We start from the raw sequence: 20611 nt of genomic DNA on the forward strand, positions 1-20611 counted from the left end.
CTTCTTCTTCTTCTAGAGGTACATGGTGACTGTGGGGGCGGGGCTTCCCCCCGCTGGCTAATTGGCTGGGGGCGAGGGGAAGCCCGTAAAACCGGGGGATCCCCCGCTGGGACCTGGGAATTGAGAAGCCTATTTGGATGGGAGACTCCCAAGGAAGTCGAGGGTTGGGACGTAGAGGCATGCAATGGCAAACCCCCACTGAATGTCTCTTGCCTTGAAAACCCCATAGGTTCAATATAAGTCGGCTTTGACTTGTTGGCAAAAGGGGGGAGAGTAAAATTGGGGAATAGTACAGTAGCCAAATCTCATCGGATCACGCAACTGAGGCAGGGTCGGCGCTTGGAAGAGAACCACCAAGGAAGGCTCTGCAGAGGAAGGCAATGGCCAATCACCTTTGCTTCTCTCTTGCCCTGAAAGCCCCTTGCTGGGGTCACCGTAAGTCTTGGAAGAGAATCACCAAGGAAGACTTTATAGAGGAAGGCAGTGGCCTTGAAAGCCCCTTGCCAGGATCCCCATAAGTCAGAAGCTAATCAGGGTCATCGCTTGGAAGGGAAGCCACGAAAGAAAACTCTGCAGAGGAAGGCAATGGCTAATCACCTCTGCTTCTCACTTGCCTTGAAAGCCCCTTGCTCATGGGTGGCTAACCACATGTGGCTCTTTCACACCTATTGTGTGGCTCTCAAAGCTCCACCACCCCACTGGCCAGCTTGGAGAAGGCATTTCTCTCTTTAAATCACTTCACCAAGCCAAGCCAGCTGGCAGCTTGGAGAATGCATTTAAAGTTAAAGCTTTCTTTCCACCTCTCACACCCTCACCCCATCTATTTTCCTTCCTTCCTTCCTTCCTTCCTTCCTTCCTTCCTTCCTTCCTTCCTTCCTTCCTTCCTTCCTTCCTTCCTTCCTTCCTTCCTTCCTTCCTTCCTGCTCTCAAACATCTGACATTCATCTCTTGTGGTCTCAAACATCTGACATTTATTCTGTGTGGCTCTTTCGTTAAGCAAGTTTGGCCACCCCTGCCCTTTCTAATGGTACTTGTGTACGTAGGTAGGGTTAAAATTGGATCTAGATAGAAAGCTCTCCCCGTTTCTCACCAGAATCCAACTATGGGACACCAAAAGTGGGTGGAGACTCAGATATATCCTGCCCCCCACTTCCACTGCTTGTGGAATTTTGTATTGTGGAAGAGCTCCACCCGAGACCCTGGAGAGCAGCAGCCCCCTAGAGCAGACAATACTGACCTTGCTGGACTAATGGTCTGTAGAAAGCAGGGTCATGTGCACAGAATAGGCAATGTTTTAAACCTAGGAATGGAAATTTCCTAGGCTCCCTCTCTGACCCAATCAGACTATTGCCTAAATTAGTGAATATAATATTTCTACCATCTTTGCTCCACCCAGTTTGCCTTGAGCCCTTGGGATGTGTGTGTAAAGTACAGTCAAGTCACAGCAAACTTACGGTGACTCTGTAGAGTTTTCAAGGCAAGAGCTGTTCAGAGGTGGTTTGCCATTAGAACATAAGAGAAGCCATGTTGGATCAGGCCAATGGCCCATCCAGCCCAACATTCTGTGTCATACAGTGGCCAAAAAACCCAGGTGCCATAAGGAGCTCCACCAGTGGGTCCAGGACACTAGAAGCCCTCCCACTGTTGCCCCACCCCGAAAGCATCAAGAAAACAGAGCATCACTGCCCCAGACAGAGTTCCAACAATATGCTGTGGCTAATAGCCACTGATGCCCCTGTATAAATCTATGGTGTAGCCTCATTTGGAGTACTGTGTACAATTCTGGTCACCACATCTCAAGAAAGTTATTACAGCATTGGAAAAAGTCCAGAAAAGGGCAACTAGAATGATTAAAGGCTTGGAACACTTTCCCTATAAAGAAAGGTTAAAACGCTTGGGGCTCTTTAGCTTGGAGAAACGTCGACTGAGGAGTGACATGATAGAGGCTTACAAGATTATGCTTGGGCTAGAGAAGGTGGAGAAAGAAGTACTTTTCTCCCTTTCTCACAATACGAGAACATGTGGACATTCAGTGAAATTGCTGAGCAGTCAGGTTAGAACTGATAAAAGAAAGTACTTCTTCACCCAAAGGATGATTAACACATGGAATTCACTGCCACAGGAGGTGGTGGCAGCTACATGCATAGCCAGCTTCAAGAGGGGATTAGATAAACATATGGAGCAAAGGTCCATCAGTGGCTATTAGCCACAGCATACTGATGGAACACTCTGTCTTGGGCAGTGATGCTCTGTATTCTTGGTGCTTGGGGGGGTGGGGGCAAATTGGGAAGGCTTCTAGTGTCCTGGTCCCACTGGTGGACCTCCTGATGGTGCCTGGTTTTTTGGCTGCTGTGTGACACAGAGTGTTGGACTGGATGGGCCATTGGCCTGATCCAACATGGCTTCTCTTATGTTCTTATGGACCTCTGCTCCATGTTTATCCAATCCCTTCTTGAAGCTGTCTGTGCTTGCAGCTGCTACCACCTCCAGTGGCAGTGAATTCCATGTTTACTGCCTGCATCATGACCGTAGTATTCCTTGGTGGTCTCCCATCCAAATACTAACCAGGTCCAACCTACTTAGATTCTGAGATCTGACAACATCAGCCCAGCCCGGGATCAGAGACGCCATTTGCTAACATACAGAGAAACAGCCAAGTTTCTCAGAAATGTAATTTAATTTCATTCCAGACTCACAGGGATTTCTACTTCATTTTCACGGTACAGTGGAGAAATTGCTAAGTGTTCACGAACTCTAGCAACAAGTATGCTTCCCTTTCATCTCTTTAATCTGATTTCTTTCTTTCAAAAAGTTCCCAGAATCAGATTAGAAGCTCTTTCCTCAGCAGAATAAAAGGCAAAAAAGGGTCAGATTTTTAGCTGACGCAAAATTCCTGTTAATAACATCACCTATTTATGACTCCTATTATCTTTTTCCACCCGAACATTAATGGGAAACTCGCCGTCTCCCGTTTGAACAGCTCCATTAGCAGCAGCCGTCTGCTCATGAGTATCTTCTTATCTCGCCGCTCTTAATTGCTCTCCATCTCCCCCACAAAATGAACCTGCTTTCCCCACCCACCCTCCATTTTTCCTTCATAGTTTTCACCGCCACTTTCCACCTTTGTTAACCAGAACAGTACGGCTAAAATCAAAATACAGGCAGGGAAATCAAGGAGCAAAATTGCTCCTTTTAACTGTCGGGAAATCAGATGTTCAGCTGAGGGGAGGAACGTTTGGCGGGAAATTAATGTGAGGAGGGAAGACAATTTTCCCCTCATGAGGTAGCCTAAAAAGCAAATCTCAGCTTTGGCACCGGCAACTGTAAATTGGAGATAATAATACAGGCCTAGCTGTCAGGGTCACTGTTACGTAAAGCACTTTGAATGTTCAAGGAAAGTGGCCGTCGAAATGCTGAGGGAGTAGAGAGTGAAAGAGGAGTGATAGAACTTAGAAGGCAGAGAGAAATGACAAAAAATATTAGGCCCAACATACCGAAGTCTTTCCTACTGGCCTTCATGACACTGCAAGGAATTTAATCCCTTCATTCTGAAAGTCCCAGAGGTAGGATTGCCAACCTCCAGGTGTGGCCTGGAGATCTGGAGTTATAGTTGATTTCCCCCAAAATGAGAGAGATCAGTTCCCCTGGAGAAAATGGCTACTTTAGAAGGTGGACTTTATTTATTTATTTTAGTAAACTTCTATTCCACCCATTCCCCGTAGGGCTCAGTGCAACATATAATAAAACAATAAAATACAATAAAAATAAACAGACAACTCAACAGCACTCAGATTACCATGACATCACATATTGCCCAGCCTAGCCATCTCACATCATGATATCTCATAGGGATGGCAGTTTTTATTCCAGTTCCTAGCACAGATGACAGTGCTGGCCGAGGAGGCCAACCAAGTCAAGAATAGACGCCCGCAGTCTCAACTAAAAGCCTGGCGGAACAGCTCCGTTTTACAGGCCCTACGGAAGGCTAATAAGCCAGGTAGGGCCCGGATCTCAATAGGGAGCTGATTCCACCAGATCGGGGCCAGGACTGAAAAAGCCCTGGCCCTAGTTGAGGCGAGGTGGGCATCTCTTGGTCCAGGGATGGCCAACAGGTGTTGGGAGGCCAAACGTAACGACCTCCTGGGCATATATGGAATGAGACGGTCCCACAGGTATGTTGGTCCCAGGCCACGTAAGGCTTTATGGCTTTATACCCCACTGAGGTCCCTTCCTTCCCCAAACCCTGTCCTCCATCTCTGGATCTTGAAGAATTTGTAGACTTGGCACCACTACCATTTGCAAGTTGGAGAGGCAACTCAAAGTTCTTTCGTTAATACCGTATTTGCTGTAGATAGTCTAGATCAGGGATGGCCCAACTTGCTTCATTTAAGAGCCACATAGAATAAATGCCAGATGTTTCAGAGCCTCAATACATGAACATAAGAGGAGGGAGGTAGAGGTAGAAAGAAAGCAGCTTTAAATTTATTCTCCAAGCAGTTGCCAGCCAGTTCCTCTGGATGTCCATCAACAGGGCAGAGAGGCCAAGGCCTTCATAAGAAAGAAGAGCCTTGCTAGATCAGACCAATGGTCCATCCTCTCCAGTATCCTGTCTCACACAGTGGCCAGCCAGTTCCTCTGGATGTCCAACAACAGGGCAGAGTAGTTGGACTATCATTCGAAAGGCTTTCATTAGAAAGAAGAACCTTGTTGGATCAGACCAGTGGTCCCTTTAGTCCAGCATCTTGTCTCACACAGTGGCCAACCAGTTCTTCTGGGGGTCCAACCACAGGGCATAGAGGCCAAGGCCTTCCGAAGAACATCAGAAGAGCCCTGCTGGATCAGACCAGTGAGTGTCCATCTAGTCCAGCATCCTGTCTCACACAGTGGCCAACCAGTTCTTCTGTAGGGCCAACAACAGGGCATAGATGCTGAGGCCTTCATGAGAACATCAGAAGAGTCCTGCTGGATCAGACCAGTGGCCCATCTAGTCCAGCATCCTGTCTCACACAGTGGCCAACCAGTTCTTCTGTAGGGCCAACAACAGGGCATAGAGGCCACGGCCTTCCGAAGAACATCAGAAGAGCCCTGCTGGATCAGATCAGTGGTTCATCTAGTCCAGCCTTCTGTCTCACACAGTGGCCAACCAGTTCCTCTGGGGGGTCCAACTACAGGGCATAGAGGCCAAGGTCTTCCCTGGTTGTTGCCTCCTGTTACTACTGTTCAGAGGGCTTGGAGAGGAAGACTATAAGTTCTCTGTTCCAGCCTGAGATTTCAGTGCATCCGCATATAACTTGTCAGTGCTAACTGCTAATGCTGGCACTGGATTGGGTTGGTGCACATTAGAGGACAAAACCAGGATTGCATTGGTGAACCAAGAGAAGAAGTACTAAATGAGTGGACCTGTCAGTCATTTTGGTAGTGGTGGTAAGTGCCATCAAATCACAGCCAACATATGGTGGATCTTTAGAGTTGTCAAGGCAAGAGACGAACGAAGGTGGGTTGCTGTCGCCTGCCTCTACATAGCAACCTTGAAATAACTGGGTAGTCTCCCATCCAAATAGAAGAAGAATTGCAGATTTATACCTCGCCCTTCTCTCGGAATCAGAGACTCAGAGCTCCTTACAATCTCCTATATCTTCTCCCCCCACAACAGACACCCTGTGAGGCGGGTGGAGCTGAGAGGGCTCTCACAGAAAAGGGCAACTAGAATGATGAAAGGTTTGGAACACTTTCCCTATGAAGAAAGGTTAAAACACCTGGGGCTCTTTCGCTTGGAGAAACATCGACTGTGGGGTGACATGATAGAGGTTTACAAGGTTATGCATGGGATGGAGAAAGTAGAGAAAGAAGTCCTTTTCTCCCTTTCTCACAATACAAGAACTCGGGGCATTCAATGAAATTGCTGAGCAGTCGGTTTAGAATGGATAAAAGGAAGTACTTCTTCACTCAAAGGGTGATTTAACATGTGGAATTCACTGCCACAGGAGGAGGTGGTGGCTACAAGCAAAGCCAGCTTCAAGAGGGGATTGGATAAACATATGGAGCAGAGGTCCATCAGCGGCTATTAGCCACGGTATTTTATTGGAACTGTCTGGGGCAGTGATGCTCTGTATTCTTGGTGCTTGGCGGGGGGGCAAAGCAGAAGCCCCCACTTGTGAACTTGGGGGGTTTTTGGCCACTGTGTGGGCTGGATGGGCCATTGGCCTGATCCAGCATGGCTTCTCTTATGTTCTTTTTGTTATGTTCTTATGCCCTTTCAAGGACAACCTTTGCCAGAGCTATGGTTAACCCAAGGCCATTCCAGCAGGTGCAAGTGGAGGAGTGGGGAACCAAACCTGGTTCTCCTAGATAAGAGTCCGCACACTTCACCACTACACCAAATTGACTCTCAGGGCTGACCCTGCTTAGCTTTTGAGATCTATTGAGATTGGCTAGCTAGCCAGATCAGGGCACGATTATTGTAATGGTCTTTATTTCTATGACCTAGCCCTTCAGCATCCCCAAGGCATTTTTTTTTTGAGCAGAAATGCACAGGAACACCACTCCGGCTGGCTTGCTGTCAGGGGGTGTGGCCTGATATGCAAATGAGTTCCTGCTGGGCTCTTTTTACAAAAAAAAAGCCCTGAGCATCCCCCTTCAAACTTCATTAATTCATTGGATTGCCATAATTTGAAGGAACTTAACACAGAGACACAAGATTTGAGGAAAAGGCGTGTTATCCTTTTATATATCCAGGGCTTTTTTTGGTAGCAGGAACTCCTTTGCATCTTAGGCCACACCCCACTGATGTAGCCAATCCCCCAAGGCCTACTGTAAGCTCCAGGAGGATTGGATACATCAGAGCGATTCCTCAGTGGAACAGGCTTCCTCCTTGGGAGGTGGTGGGCTCTCCTTCCTTGGAGGTTTTTCAGCAGAGGCTAGATGGCTATCTGACAGCGATGAAGATCCTTTGAATTTGGGGTAGGTATTTGTGGATTTTCAGCACTGTGCAAGGGGTTGGAATAGATGACCCTGGAGGTCCCTTCCAACTCTATGATTCCATGATTCTATCAGAGGGGTGTGGCAAAGGAGTTCCTGCTACAAAAAAAAGCCCTGGATATACCCATGCAAGAGTGTTCCCTACCCTCACATTTTTTAGGTAAAAGGTAACCTATGCAATCAAAGGAAAATGATGCTCAGAAGCAGGTCAGACGCTGCCAGATGTGCAAATAAGATGATTCCCACTTTGTTCTTCTTCTTTTTTGCAGTTTGTCAGGCTGCCCTCGTGCCAAGAAAAGCGGGATCAAGATCACCCCCACCAAGGATGACAAAGAGGACCCGGAGCTGATGAAGTAAGTGGGCTTGAATGTCTCTGAGCAGGTCTTCTAAACGAAGGTACGGCACGCTTTTTAGCTGTAGCTGTAGTTGTAGAAGAAAATTCGAGTCTAGGAGCGACCTTGAAGACCATCAGAAAACATCCAGAGTATAAGCTTTCCTGAGTCAAAGCTCACTTCATCAGATACAAATGAGGATGAACTCCATCAGCCCTTAATCCAGGTAAGAAAGTTTGATGGATGTTACAAAGAAGGGATGGAGTCAGGATGCAGAGGTAAATAAACATTGATGTGTGGCAGGGTTGTCAAGCATGCGGCCCAAGGGCCAGCCCGGAGGGTTCCTAGCAGGCCCACAAGCGAGTCTGCTTCCTTCTCTCTCTCTTTTGCTGCTTTCTGTTTCACAGCTTGCTTTGCCAGGCTTGCTCAATCACTCAGGAGCTACAGAGCAAAGCCTCTATTTTCTCCATTGGTTGAGGTTCCTCCCTTGGGAAGGAAGGTGGGGAGGGAGAGCTTGCCAGGCTCTCTCAATCGCACAGCAGAACCACTGAGCCAAGTCTCTTTTTCTTCTATTGGCTGAGGCTCCTCCCCCTCCTCATCCCCTGGGGAGGGAAAGAGCCAGAGTTTCCTTTGCCCAGTTCCCTCAATCACATGGGAGAGATACAAAATCTTTAATTGTGTTTGTCTGTGTCCTTTATAAAGTTTATATCTCTGGTACCTGGCTGGCATTACATTTTATCACGCACTTGGCCCAGCTCGACAAGGTCTCATTTATGTCAGATGCAGCCTCATAACAAATGAGTTTGACACCCTGGTATGGCATGTTAGACTTGATTCGTGTATGGCTTGATTGATGTATGGCATAGATCCAGGTGGGCAGCCTTTTTTGGTCTGAAGCAGTGGAACAAAGCAGGAGTCAAGACCAGCAAAATTTTATTCAGAATGTAAGCTTTTTAAACACACTTCATCAGACAATAGTATGGAGCAGCAAGCAGTCCTGGAGAGCCAGTTTGGTTTAGTGGTTAAGTGTGCGGACTCTTATCTGGGAGAACCGGGTTTGATTCCCCACTCCTCCACTTGCACCTGCTGGAATGGCCTTGGGTCAGCCATAGCTCTGGCAGAGGTCGTCCTTGAAAGGGCAGCTGCTGTGAGAGCCCTCTCCAGCCCCACCCACCTCACAGGGTGTCTGTTGTGGGGGAGGAAGGGAAAGGAGATTGTGAGCCGCTCTGAGACTCTTCGGAGTGGAGGGCGGGATATAAATCCAATATCTTCATCTACCTCACAGGGTGTCTGTTGTGGGGGAGGAAGGTAAAGGAGATTGTGAGCCGCTCTGAGACTCTTCGGAGTGGAGGGCGGGATATAAACCCAATATCTTCATCTACCTCACAGGGTGTCTGTTGTGGGGGAGGAAGGGGAAGGAGATTGTGAGCCGCTCTGAGACTCTTCGGAGTGGAGGGCGGGATATAAATCCAATATCTTCTTCTTCTTCTTCTAAATATAGAGAAAGTGGGCAGTGAGCTTGTATGCAGCCATGGAAATGTTTTTTAGCAGATTAAAAGAATCACAAGTTGGGTCTGATGTTTGTTAGTTAGTGTTAACTGGGCTGAAACAACAACGAAGGGTAATATGAAGCAGGTTGATGTCCATGTACTAAACCTATTAAGTATCCTGGGTGTGAAGTGCAATAAATGAGAGCCTGTTGTAACGTTTTTGTTGTCCAGTCTTTGGGTTAAAATGAGGGCATAGGTTTCTCAGAGGTTTGATTTAAACATGTAACACACATATAATTGTCATTCTCGTTTGCCATTAGAAAAAAGAATACATTAAAATATAGTGGAAGAGGAGTTAGTATATGTAATTAGATAAACAGCCAGTATCCCTATTTGAGTATGTCAGTACAAAAAACATTATTCCAGTACACTATTCTAAAAGAGAAATACATTGGAATGCTGTGGATATATAGCTATACTTGGTGAAAGTGGTGTTAGTATATGTAACGAGATAAAAAAAACCAATATCCCTGTTCAGTCCTGGGGAGGTGTTTGTTCCAAGTTTCATAATAATTTGTAATTCAGCAGTTTCCCTCTCCATTCTGTTCTTGAAGTTCCTTTGCAGCAAAACAGCAACTTTGAGGTCACCCGTTGAATGTTCTGGAAGGTTAAAATGTTCTCCTATGGGTTTGGGTGAGCAGGAGTATGAACTTGAAATGAGAAGGCCGATCTCTTCAACAAAGAATAAATGGACATAAGTCTGGCATTCCAAAGCACAATGTTCAAAAAAACATTAGGGGAAATTTTAATCTTCCAGGGCATTCAGTTGCTGACCTCGGAGTAGCAGTTTTCGGTGCTCGCTTCAGCAGCACATATACTAAAATTAGGGTCGCAGTTTTCTTACAAAAGAATTTCAAAAGGAGATTAGAGAGAGAGAGACTGATGAATTGTAACAGATACTGAAGCTCAAGGCACCAAATCCTCCAGGACTGAATCAAGACCTAGGCTTCCTGTCTCATTACCAATGCTGATTTCTCCACACCTACCCCTCTGCATATCACACATATATGTGCTCACTTCAGCTGCACATATACTAAAATTAGAGTCGCAGTTTTCTTACAAAAGAATTTCAAAAGGAGATTAGAGAGAGAGACTGATGAATTGTAACTGATACTGAAGCTTAAGGTGCCAAATCCTCCGGGACTGAATCAAGACCTAGGCTTCCTGTCTCATTACCAATGCTGATTTCTCCACACCTACCCCTCTGCATATACCCCTCAGGCATCCAATCACGCCTGCTGTTGTCATTTGCCTGCTATCTGAAATCACTCCTGTCTCTAAGATATAAGGACAGACAGGCTCATTCTAGCTATATCTGAATAAGTAAGCTGTGACTCACAAAAGCTCAACCCCTGCCATAAATTTTGTTAGTCTTCAAGGTTCTGCTGGACGCTTGCTCTTTTCTACAGCTACAAATAGACTAACATGGCTACCCATTTTTATCTATCGATATGCACCTTGCTTGCTTGCTGCCAATCTTGAGGGGATACACCAGATGATTGCTGGACATGAAAACTTCCCTTTAGGGTTCATGTTCTTTTCACCCTGGCTCATCATTTCCACTCCAGTTTGGTGTAGTGGTTAAGTGCGCTGACTCTTATCTGGGAGAATCAGGTTTGATTCCCCACCCCTTCACTTGCAACTGCTGGAATAGCCTTGGGTCAGCCATAGCTCTCGCAGAGCTGTCCTTGAAAGGGCAGTTTCTGTCAGAGCTCTCTCAGCCCCACCTACCTCACAGGGTGTCTGTTGTGGGGGAGGAAGGTAAAGGAGATTGTAGGTCACTCTGAGATTCAGATTGAGGGGCAGGGTATAAATCCAATATCCTCTTCTTCTCCTCCTCTCCTCCTGCTTTTTCTGATTTCCCATCCTTTGCAACCTGTGCCTTAAAAAAAACGAAAGCCAGCAAGCGAGGGTGCAAAAATTCCTCACACCCGGGCGTCTGCTGTAAACAGCGATGCTTTAAGCGATCCAAAGGTCTTTGTAAGAACCAGATGACATTTGGAGCCATCTGCTCCATATTTTTTTTTTCTTCCATCCACAGGAAGGAGAGCATTTGTGTTAAATGAGCTGTAGCGCAATTAGCAAGAATAAGCAGAGTTTATTAAAAATTGAGCAACCAGAAATTAAAAATCTGCAGGGGGAGAAAAAATATAAAAGATCTTCAGTTTGGACTCTCGTTTCTGAGTTGTTTGGCAGGGTAAGGGGGGATTGGATGGCATCGTCCGTAATACCGTACCTCTGACTGGGGGCTGCTAAGAGTAAAGTGGGAATGGAAACCGGTCACGCTGCCAACATTAAGTGCTGCGTTGTGCAGTTTATGGCCCATTAGCACGGTTGGCAGGGCCGTTCCCATTCCTTCCTCCGCACTGGCTTCCTCTGCCTTTCGTTTCATGAGAATTAAGGCAGGATCGATGCAGCTCGTAGATGTGTCGGCTAGTTCTTGGGGTGGCTGGTTTTTGGTTTACAAAAAAATAAATCCTGAGCGAGGCAGGGAGCAGAACCAAAGTGGAATTTGCTGGATTGAAGGTAGAGCTGGAGGGGGGAGAGAATGAGTCTGAGAAAGAGGCAGGAGGGCGTCCGGTGGCTTGGTGTGGAGCTAAGGTGGAATCTGGTACGTGGGGTTACCAACCTACAGATGGGATTTGGAAATCTCCAGGGCTTTTTTTTTTGTACCAGGAACTCCTTTGCGTATTAGGCCACACACCTGAGATGTAGCCAATCCTCCAAGAACTTACAGGGCTCTTAGTACAGGGCTTATTGTAAGCTCCAGGAGGATTGGCTACAAGAGGGGCAGGACTTGTTCTGTACCAGGGACTCCTTTGCATATTAGGCCACACACGCCTGATGTAGCCAATCCTCCAAGAGCTTACAGGTCTATTAGTACAGGGCCTATTGTAAGCTCCAGGAGGATTGGCTACAAGAAGGGCAGGACTTTTTTTGTACCAGGGACTCCTTTGCATATTAGGCCACACACGCCTGATGTAGCCAATCCTCCAAGAGCTTACAGGTCTATTAGTACAGGGCCTATTGTAAGCTCCAGGAGGATTGGCTACAAGAAGGGCAGGACTTTTTTTGTACCAGGGACTCCTTTGCATATTAGGCCACACACGCCTGATGTAGCCAATCCACCAAGAGCTTACATGGCACTTAGTATAGGGCCTGCTGTAAGCTCAAGGAGGATTGGCTGCATCAGGGGTGTGTGGCCTAATATGCAAAGGAGTCCCTGCTACAAAAAAATCTCCAGGAATTAACAACTTTGCTCCAGACTTCAGAGATCGGTTCTCTGGAGAAAATGGCTGCTTTGGAGAATGAACTGTATGGTATCAGGGGTGGAATTCTAGCAGAAGCTCCTTTGCATATTAGGCCACACACCCCTGATATAGCCAATCCTCCTAGAGCTTACAAATCTCTTTTTTGTAAGCTCTGGAGGATTGGCTACATCAGGGGGTGTATGGCCTAATATGCAAAGAAGCTCCTGCTAGAATTCCACCCCTAGGTATCCTACTCACCGAGGTCCCTCCCCTCTAATATCCTATTCTCCCCAGGCTCCGCCTCCAAATCTCCAGGAATTTCCCAATCCAAAACTGGAAACCCTACCGACTCACCTTAGGACTGTGCCCTAAATAACTTTAAAGACACTCCGCTTCTATTTACCTTTTATGCTTCATCTTTGATATCTCTCTCTAGAATAGCCCATCTTCTCCCATTCTGTTTTTGGCTAAAGGATTCCCTTTACCTTGTTGCGGGGGTGTGGGGTTCAGTTTCATAGCTGGTGATGGCGGCTGGTCTGTATCCTCAGAGCTTGGACAATCTTTCACATCGCTGAGAACGCTAAGGCAAGGAAAGGGACTGAGAATAAAACAGCCAATCTTGTAATGCCCCTGTATAGGTCTGTGTACCCTGTGGCCTGTAATGCCCCTGTGTACCCTGTACCCTGTAATGCCCCTGTATAGGTCTGTGCCCCTGTGGCCTCATTTGAATGTCTGTGTACAGTTCTGATCGGGCCTCAGGGTCATCAGGAGCTCGCAGGAGCACAGCTCCTGAACCTTTGGTAGCCAGTTTGGTGTAGTGGTTAAGTGCGCGGACTCTTATCTGGGAGAACTGGGTTTGATTCCCCACTCCTCCACTTGCAGCTGCTGGAATGGCCTTGGGTCAGCCAGAGCTCTTGTAGGCGTTGTCCTTGAAAGGACCGCTGCTGTGAGAGCCCTCTCAGCCCCACCTACCTCACAGGGTGTCTATTGTGGGGAAAGAAGATAAAAGAAATTGCAAACTGCTCTGAGACTGAGATTCAGAGTATAGGGCGGAATATAAATCCAATATCTTCTTCTTTCTGAGGGTCCCCCCCTCTTCCTCCCCACCTACCTTGTCCATTGAATAGTAGGTGCAGCTGCATAACAATCCGTGGATTAGGACTAGGGTTGCCAAGTCCAATTTAAGAAATATCTGGGGACTTTGGGGGTGGAGCCAGGAGACTTTGGGGGTGGAGCCAGGAGACATTGGGGCAGAGCCAAGAGCAAGGGTGTGACTAGCATAATTGAACTTCAAGGGAGTTCGGGCCATCACATTTAAAGAAACTGCACAAATTTTTAAATGCATTCCTTCCATAGGAAATAATGAAGGATAGGGGCACCTTCTTTTGGGGCTCATAGAACTGGACCCCCTAGTCCAATCTTTTTGAAACTTGGTAGGTATTTTGGGGAGAGGCACTAGATGCTATACTGAAAATTTGATGCCTCTATCTCAAAAAACAGCCCCCCCCCAGAGCCCCCGATACCCGCAGTTCAATTCCCCATCATTCCCTATGGGAATCGTTCATGGAGGTGCATGATGGCTCTGGGGGCGGGGCTTCCCCCGCCAGCCAGCTGGCTGGGGGAGGGGGGAAGCCTGTAAAACCGGGGGACCCCCCTCTGGGACCTGGGGACTGGGAAGCCTAATTAGGACCCTGGAGGTACCTTCCTACTCTATGATCCTATTCTATTTTTTTTTTTAAGGAATTCAATAGATTCACAAACCTTTAGATTATTAGCCATCGTGGCTGAGAGGAAACGCCACATTCAGAGGCACTGAGCCTCTTGGCAGCCAGTCGCTATATTAAACTAAGCTAAAGTAAATGGATGAAGTATATAACCAGCCCTGCATTCCCTCTTTCTAGTTGTGTATGTGGAAGATAGCTATGCCAAAAGAGTTTGTGTTCTATGTGTTGAGTTTTTTATTGGATTTCATTGAAATTGCATGTTTATTATGGTTATTGTATTGTTATGTTAGAGAGCCCCGTGGCGCAGAGTGGTAAAGCTGCAGTACTGCAGTCAAACTCTCTGCTCACGACCTGAGTTCGATCCCGGCGGAAGCTGGGTTCAGATAGCTGGCTCCAGGTTGACTCCGCCTTCCATCCTTCCGAGGTCAGCCAAACGAGTGCCCAACTTGCTGGGTAGAAAAGCGTAGATGACTGGGGATGGCGATGGCAAACCACCCCGTACAAAGTCTGCCGTAAAAAAGTTGTCTGCCGTGAAAACGTCATGATGCGGTGTTACCCCAGAGTCAGAAACGACTGGTGCTTGCACAGGAGACTACCTTTTACCTTTTTACTGTTATGTTGTTAGGCACCTCAAGCCTCACACCAGGGGAGTGGTGGTATAAAAATCCAGACAGACAGACAGGATGGGTGGGTGGATGGATGGATGGATAGATGGATAGATAGACAGACAGACAGACCACGTGATGCAGCATGCAAATGGAGCAGAAGCCATTAGCCCCTTCCCCGATCCCTTTCATAGTCCACACTCCTGGCAGGAGACAGAAATGCTCTGAATACAGTTGCTAACTTGGGATGCCAGCCTCCAGACGGGACCTGGAGATCCCCTGGAATTACAGCTGCTCTCCAGACTACAGAGATCACTTCCCCTGGAAAAAATGGATGCTTTGGAGGGTGGACTCTGTGGCCCTGTACCCCACTGAGGTCCCTGATCTCCCCGTGGTCAACTCCCAAATTTCCAGGATCATCCCAGCCTGGATCCAACAACCCTATGGGCTGCCAGCCTCCAGAAGGAGTCTGGAGATCTCCTGGTTTGACAACTGATCTCCAGCTGGCAGAGATTAGCTCCCCTGCAGAGAATGGCTCTTTGGAGGGTAGACTTTATGGTCCCTGTCTGCCCCCAGCTCCATTCCCAAATCTCCAGGAGTTTCCCAACAGTGGCTGGGGTGGGGAGTCCTGGTAACCCTATTGCCAACCTCCACGTGGGGCTTCTAGATCTCCCGCTTTTGCAACTGATCCCCAGACTACAGAGCTCCGTTTCCCCTGGAGAAAATGGCTGGTTTGGAGGGTGGACTGCAAGGCATTGTATCCGGCTGAGGCCCATCCCTTCTCCAAACCCCGCCCTCTCCAGACTCCACCCTGAAAATCTCCAGTTGTTCCGCCAACCCACCTGTCAAGTCAACCCTAACTCTGACACAGGCAGCACAAGAATCAACCAGGAAGCCCGTTTCCCATTCTATCGCCGAATTTCTCCAGTGCGTTTTGTCTTCTCTAACAAGGTACGCTCTCCAGAAGGTCCCCGCAGGTTTCCTTTGAAGAGGCTCGATAGTAATTCCGCCGCTCTGTCGGCGTGTGCCAGAAAGCCACTTGGCCGCCGTCCGAGATTTGAGCACCGCCATCGCCGAGAAGAAACTAATATCCTCCCTGGTGTCTTGTTGGTCTTTTCTCACACCGTCTACACGGAGGGCCGCGCTTTCAGCTGCAGCCAGGCAGCCTCGCCTCGATAATAAAAGCGTCGCTCCCTTCAGGGTAGCCCCGCAACTTTTCCTCTTAAAAAGGGGACAATCCAGGAGGGCAACTTTTTCATTGACCAGCCGTTGCTCCCCCTTCGATTCAATAGCAACGCTAAATTTAAAGGGGGGGGGGAACCGTACTTGCATACGCACACGACACCTCCCCAGCCAGCTGTTCACGACAATAAGGCACTGGTTTATTTTTGACAATAAAAGTGTAATGAAAGTTAAATTAACAGTGTAAAATATGTAACGGCTGGGCCGTAAACGCTGCATACTAATCGCTGCCTTTCCTTCTTTCCCTCCCCTCCCTCTTTTTTTTTTCCTCCCGAGGTTTCCATAATTTGCTTGCGATCATATAAAGAGCGACGCCGTTATGAATTTAGCGAGCGTCCCGCTGGCAGCGATATAATAAGTGAATTGTGCCGCATTTGCAAATGATTAAAAACAGAATCAGCGTTTTTTTTTTTTTCGAATTATCTCGGAGGGGGGAAGCAACATAACGGCAGCGAGACCCTCAGCTGTCAACTCCTCGGTTGTTCCTCTTTTACAGGGTGAAATAAAAATAATGATGATGACAATGAAAACTTCGGATGCCGATTTCAGGCGGACGGAGATGTGCCGGTTGTGTTTGACATTTCTAATTGCTGCCTTTCGTAAAAGGCGGCTTCTGTCGTCTGATAACTACTCTCCTTTATTTATTTCTTTTCTTTTTGAGCTATGACTAGTAACAAACTTCCGTGTGCATTTATAATTGACGGATGTTCCAACAAATGCAAACAGTGGTGGAGGAGAGGGGAACATCGATTGCCCTGACAAAATACAACTTCCAAGGTCAGACCTGTAATTCAGGCTAGTTTGGGGAGCCCTGTATTGAAGAAGAAGAAGAAGAAGAAGAAGAAGAAGAAGAAGAAGAAGAAGAAGAAGAAGAAGAAGAAGAAGAAGAAGAAGAAGAAGAAGAAGAAGAAGAAGAAGAAGAAGAAGAAGATGATATTGGATTTATATCTCACCCTGTACTCTGAATCTCAGAGTCTCAGAGCGGTCATAATCTCCTTTACCTCCCCCACACCCAATAGACACCCTGTGAGATGGGTGGGGCTGAGAGAGCTCGGACAGAAGCTGCCCTTTCAAGGACAACTTCTGCCAGAGCTCTGGCTGACCCAAGGCCACTCCAGCAGCTGCAAGTGGAGGAGTTGGGAATCAAACCCAATTCTCCCAGATAAGAGTCCGCGCACTTAACCACTACACCAAACTGGAAGGTACTGTGCATTTCCATTTTTTTTCTTCACATCCCACTCAAAGTAGCTTAGAAAATTGTTCTGCCCCGCTCTCGCTACAACAACCTTGTGAGGTGGACAAGGGTGAGCGATTGCGACGGGCCCAAGGTCATCCAGCTAGCTTCCATGGTAGAAGTGGGGATTCGATCCCAGGTCGCCCAGGATCCTAGTCCTACTTTCTATCTACTACAGCATGTTGGGCTACCAACCTCCAGGTGGTACCTGGAGATCTCCCACTATTACAATTATCATAGAGTTGGAAGGGACCTCCAGGGTTCTCTAGGCCAACCCTCAATGCAGGAGATTCGCAATTACCTCCCCACACACACATCCAGTGACCCCTGCTTCATGCCCAGATGACAAAAAGCCTCCAGGATCCCTGGCTAAACCAGCATGGAGGAAAATTACTTCCTGACCCAAGTGAGGATCAACATTCCTCTGGGTGTGAAAGAAATGACCTTGTGAACTAAGCCCTGATGCAGCCCTTCCTGCCCTCCTTCCCATGATCTGCCTAATTCACAGGATCCTCATTCCTGTCAGAGGGCCCTCTAGCCTCTGCTTGAAAACCCCCAAAGAAGGAGAGCCCACCGCTTCCCGAGGAAGCCTGTTCCGCTGAGGAACCGCTCTGACTCTCAGGAAGTTCTTCTGGAGAGCCAGTTTGGTGTAGTGGTTAAGTGTGCGGACTCTTATCTGGGAGAACCGGGTTTGATTCCCCACTCCTCCACTTGCACCTGCTGGAATGGCCTTGGGTCAGCCCTAGCTCTGGCAGAGGTTGTCCTTGAAAGGGCAGCTGCTGTGAGAGCCCTCTCCAGCTCCACCCACCTCATAGGGTGTCTGTTGTGAGGGAGGGAGGGAAAGGAGATTGTAGGCCGCTCTCTGTCCTTGAAAGGGCAGCTGCTGGGAGAGCCCTCTCCAGCCCCACCCACCTCACGGGGTGCCTGTTGTGGGGGAGGAAGGGAAAGGAGATTGTGAGCCGCTCTGAGACTCTTCGGAGTGGAGGGCGGGATATAAATCCAATATCTTCTTCTTCTTCCTTATTTAGCTGATTTTTTTTGTTGTAGTTGTTTACTTCAGCGCATCGGTTCTGGTCTGCTCTTCTGGGGCAATGGAAAACGACTCCACACCATCCTCTATGTGATACATGCGTTGATCTCCACAGGGCCACAATATTAGATTCAATTGGATGTCCAAGAACACTGAATGCCATCCTAAATCATATGGAATTAGCACCAAATTGTTTGAACTGTTTTAAATGGTTTGTTTTTATGTTTAATTTCACTGTTTTTATCGTTGTTCTATGACGTTCGTGAGCCACCCGGGGCCTGCTCCAGCGAGGAGGTCGGGATAGAAATCGAATAAGCTAAACTAAACTCGGTCGAAAAAAGCCCGACAGGGACTCATTTGTATATTAGGCCACACCCCCTGACACCAAGCCAGCTGGAACTGCATTCCTGCTCAAAAAAAGCCCTGGATCTCCAGATTGCCAACATCAGTTCCCCTGGAGAAAATGGCTGTTTGAGAGAGTGGATTCTAAGGCACTTGTACTCTGATGAGTTCCCTCTCCTCCAGTAATTTCCCAACCGAGAGCCATCAACCCTAGATTTCATGCTGTTCTTAATTATTCTTCCAGAATACCTATTTTTCTGGACAACACACTGCTTCAGCCCCCAACGCCCCCTCAGCCAGCTTGGAGAAGGCATTTATCTCTTTAAATCGCTTCTCCAAGCCAAGCCAGTTGGCAGCTTGGAGAATGCATTTAAAGTTAAAGATGCTTTCTTTCCACCTCTCCCTCCCTCGCCCCAACTATTTTCCTTCCTTCCTTCCTTCCTTCCTTCCTTCCTTCCTTCCTTCCTTCCTTCCTTCCTTCCTTCCTTCCTTCCTTCCTTCCTTCCTTGTAGCTCTCAAACATCTGACATTTATTGTATGTAGCTCTTACATTAAGCAAGTCTGGCCACCCCTGGTCTTAAAGGTGCTGTTAGACTCAGACGTTGTTCTCCATTATTTTGGTCGGTGTACATTTTAAAGCGGGACTTTACTCTGAGCTCATGCTTTTGCCTCTCATTTCTGCCCTCTCATAAAATGGCTCCCTTGGTTAATTGGAGCATTGACTTTTGGTTGATTCCAGCCACTTTGGGTTCTTCAGTAGAACTTCTTTTGTAGCAGGAACTCCTTTGCATCTTAGGCCACACCCCTCCAAGAGCTTAGAGGGCTCTTCGTACAGGGCCTGCTGTAAGCTCCAGGAGGGTTGGCTGCATCAGGGGTGTGTGGCCTAATATGCAAAGGAATTCCTGCTACAAAATAAGCCCTGCGTGGAAGAGAGCCTGTTCCCTCCCTTAGGTTTTCAGCGCAGGCAGAAGAGGGCTCAGATATTGGCACTGCCCTTTTGGAAGGGGCATATATTAATCTGTCTTTCCTGATGAAGCGATACCACTCTAATGAGCCCCCTTCTGTTCTGGGGTTAGGAGGACCTCTGGAGAGCTTTTTATAATGTCAGGCATTTTAGCTCTTCAGATTAAACTGGTCCTCTGGAGCTGGATTTATACTACATTGGTCTTTTATCCCACTACTTATTTATATTGCCAATTCTATCTGTGTGTCCAGGTGGAGATAAATAGATTTTGAAAATAAGGTAGGTCCCATTAGGTCCCATCACATTGTATAATGAAGCCACTTTAAATATGATGTAATACAGCCTTTTTTGTTGAGGGTGAAAGAGCAGAGCGCAAAAGTAGGCTTGAAACTCAACATCAAAAAATCTAAGATCATGGCATCTGGGCCCATCACACCTTGGCAAATAGAAGGGGAAGACATGGAAGTAGTGACAGACTTCACATTTCTGGGATCCAAGCTCACTGCAGATGGTGACTGTAGCCATGAAATTAAAAGACGTTTGCTCCTTGGGAGGACAGCTATGGTGAACCTGGGCAGTATAATAAAAAGCAGAGACATCACCCTGCCAACAAAAGTCCGTATAGTCAAAGCGATGGTATTCCCAGTAGTAAGTGCTGGACCATAAGGAACGCCGAGTGCAGAAGAATAGATGCTTTTGAGATGTGGTGCTGGAGAACACTCTTGAGAGTCCCTTGGACTGCAAGAAGATCCAATCAGTCAGTCCTAAGGGAAATCAACCCAGACTGTTCCCTGGAAGGTCAGATGCTGAAGCTGAAGCTCCAATACTTTGGCCACCCAATGAGAAGGGAGCACTCCCTGAAGAAGACCCTGATGCTGGGAAAGACAGAAGGCAAAAGAAGAAGGGGGCGGCAAAAGAGGAGATGGCTGGACATCGTTACTGATGTAACAAACACGAATTTGAGCAGACTTCAGAGGATGGTGGAAGACGGGAGGGCCTGGCGTGACTTTGTCTAGGGATCTCAAAGAGTTGGACTCGACTGTGTGACTAAACAACAAAATATAACCAGAGCTCTTTTTTTTTTTTAGAAAAAGCCCAGTGGGAGCTCCCCTGTGCCTTCCCCAGCCACAGCAGGCATGTTGGGAAAGGCTGAAATCATCAGAGAAGCATTTAAAGATGCCTCCCCATGCCTTCCCCAGCATGCCAGCCAGAGCCCTGTCTAGCCCAGGCAAAGCTCCGCTCCTGTGCGCTCCTACCCTTAAAAAGCCCTGTATATATCCAAGAAGAACATAAGAATATGAGGTGGATCAGACCACTGGTCTGACTAATCCAGCTAGTGGTCCTAGAGGGCCAACACCC

General features: G+C 47.5%; 1 protein-coding gene across 7 annotated transcripts in view; it reads left to right on the top strand.

Moving 5' to 3' along the window:
• The window catches only part of MYT1 (myelin transcription factor 1), a 315691-nt gene that overhangs the window by 267941 nt on the left and 27139 nt on the right, over positions 1-20611 (top strand). For all 7 annotated transcript variants that reach the window (XM_060230617.1, XM_060230612.1, XM_060230611.1 and 4 more), the window contains one exon: positions 7248-7331. In XM_060230617.1, the coding sequence (XP_060086600.1) occupies positions 7248-7331 (84 nt within the window). The remainder of the gene's footprint in view (positions 1-7247; positions 7332-20611) is intronic.

This window comes from Heteronotia binoei, chromosome 2 (assembly GCF_032191835.1).
Source record: "Heteronotia binoei isolate CCM8104 ecotype False Entrance Well chromosome 2, APGP_CSIRO_Hbin_v1, whole genome shotgun sequence".
NCBI classification, from domain to species: Eukaryota; Metazoa; Chordata; class Lepidosauria; order Squamata; family Gekkonidae; genus Heteronotia; species Heteronotia binoei.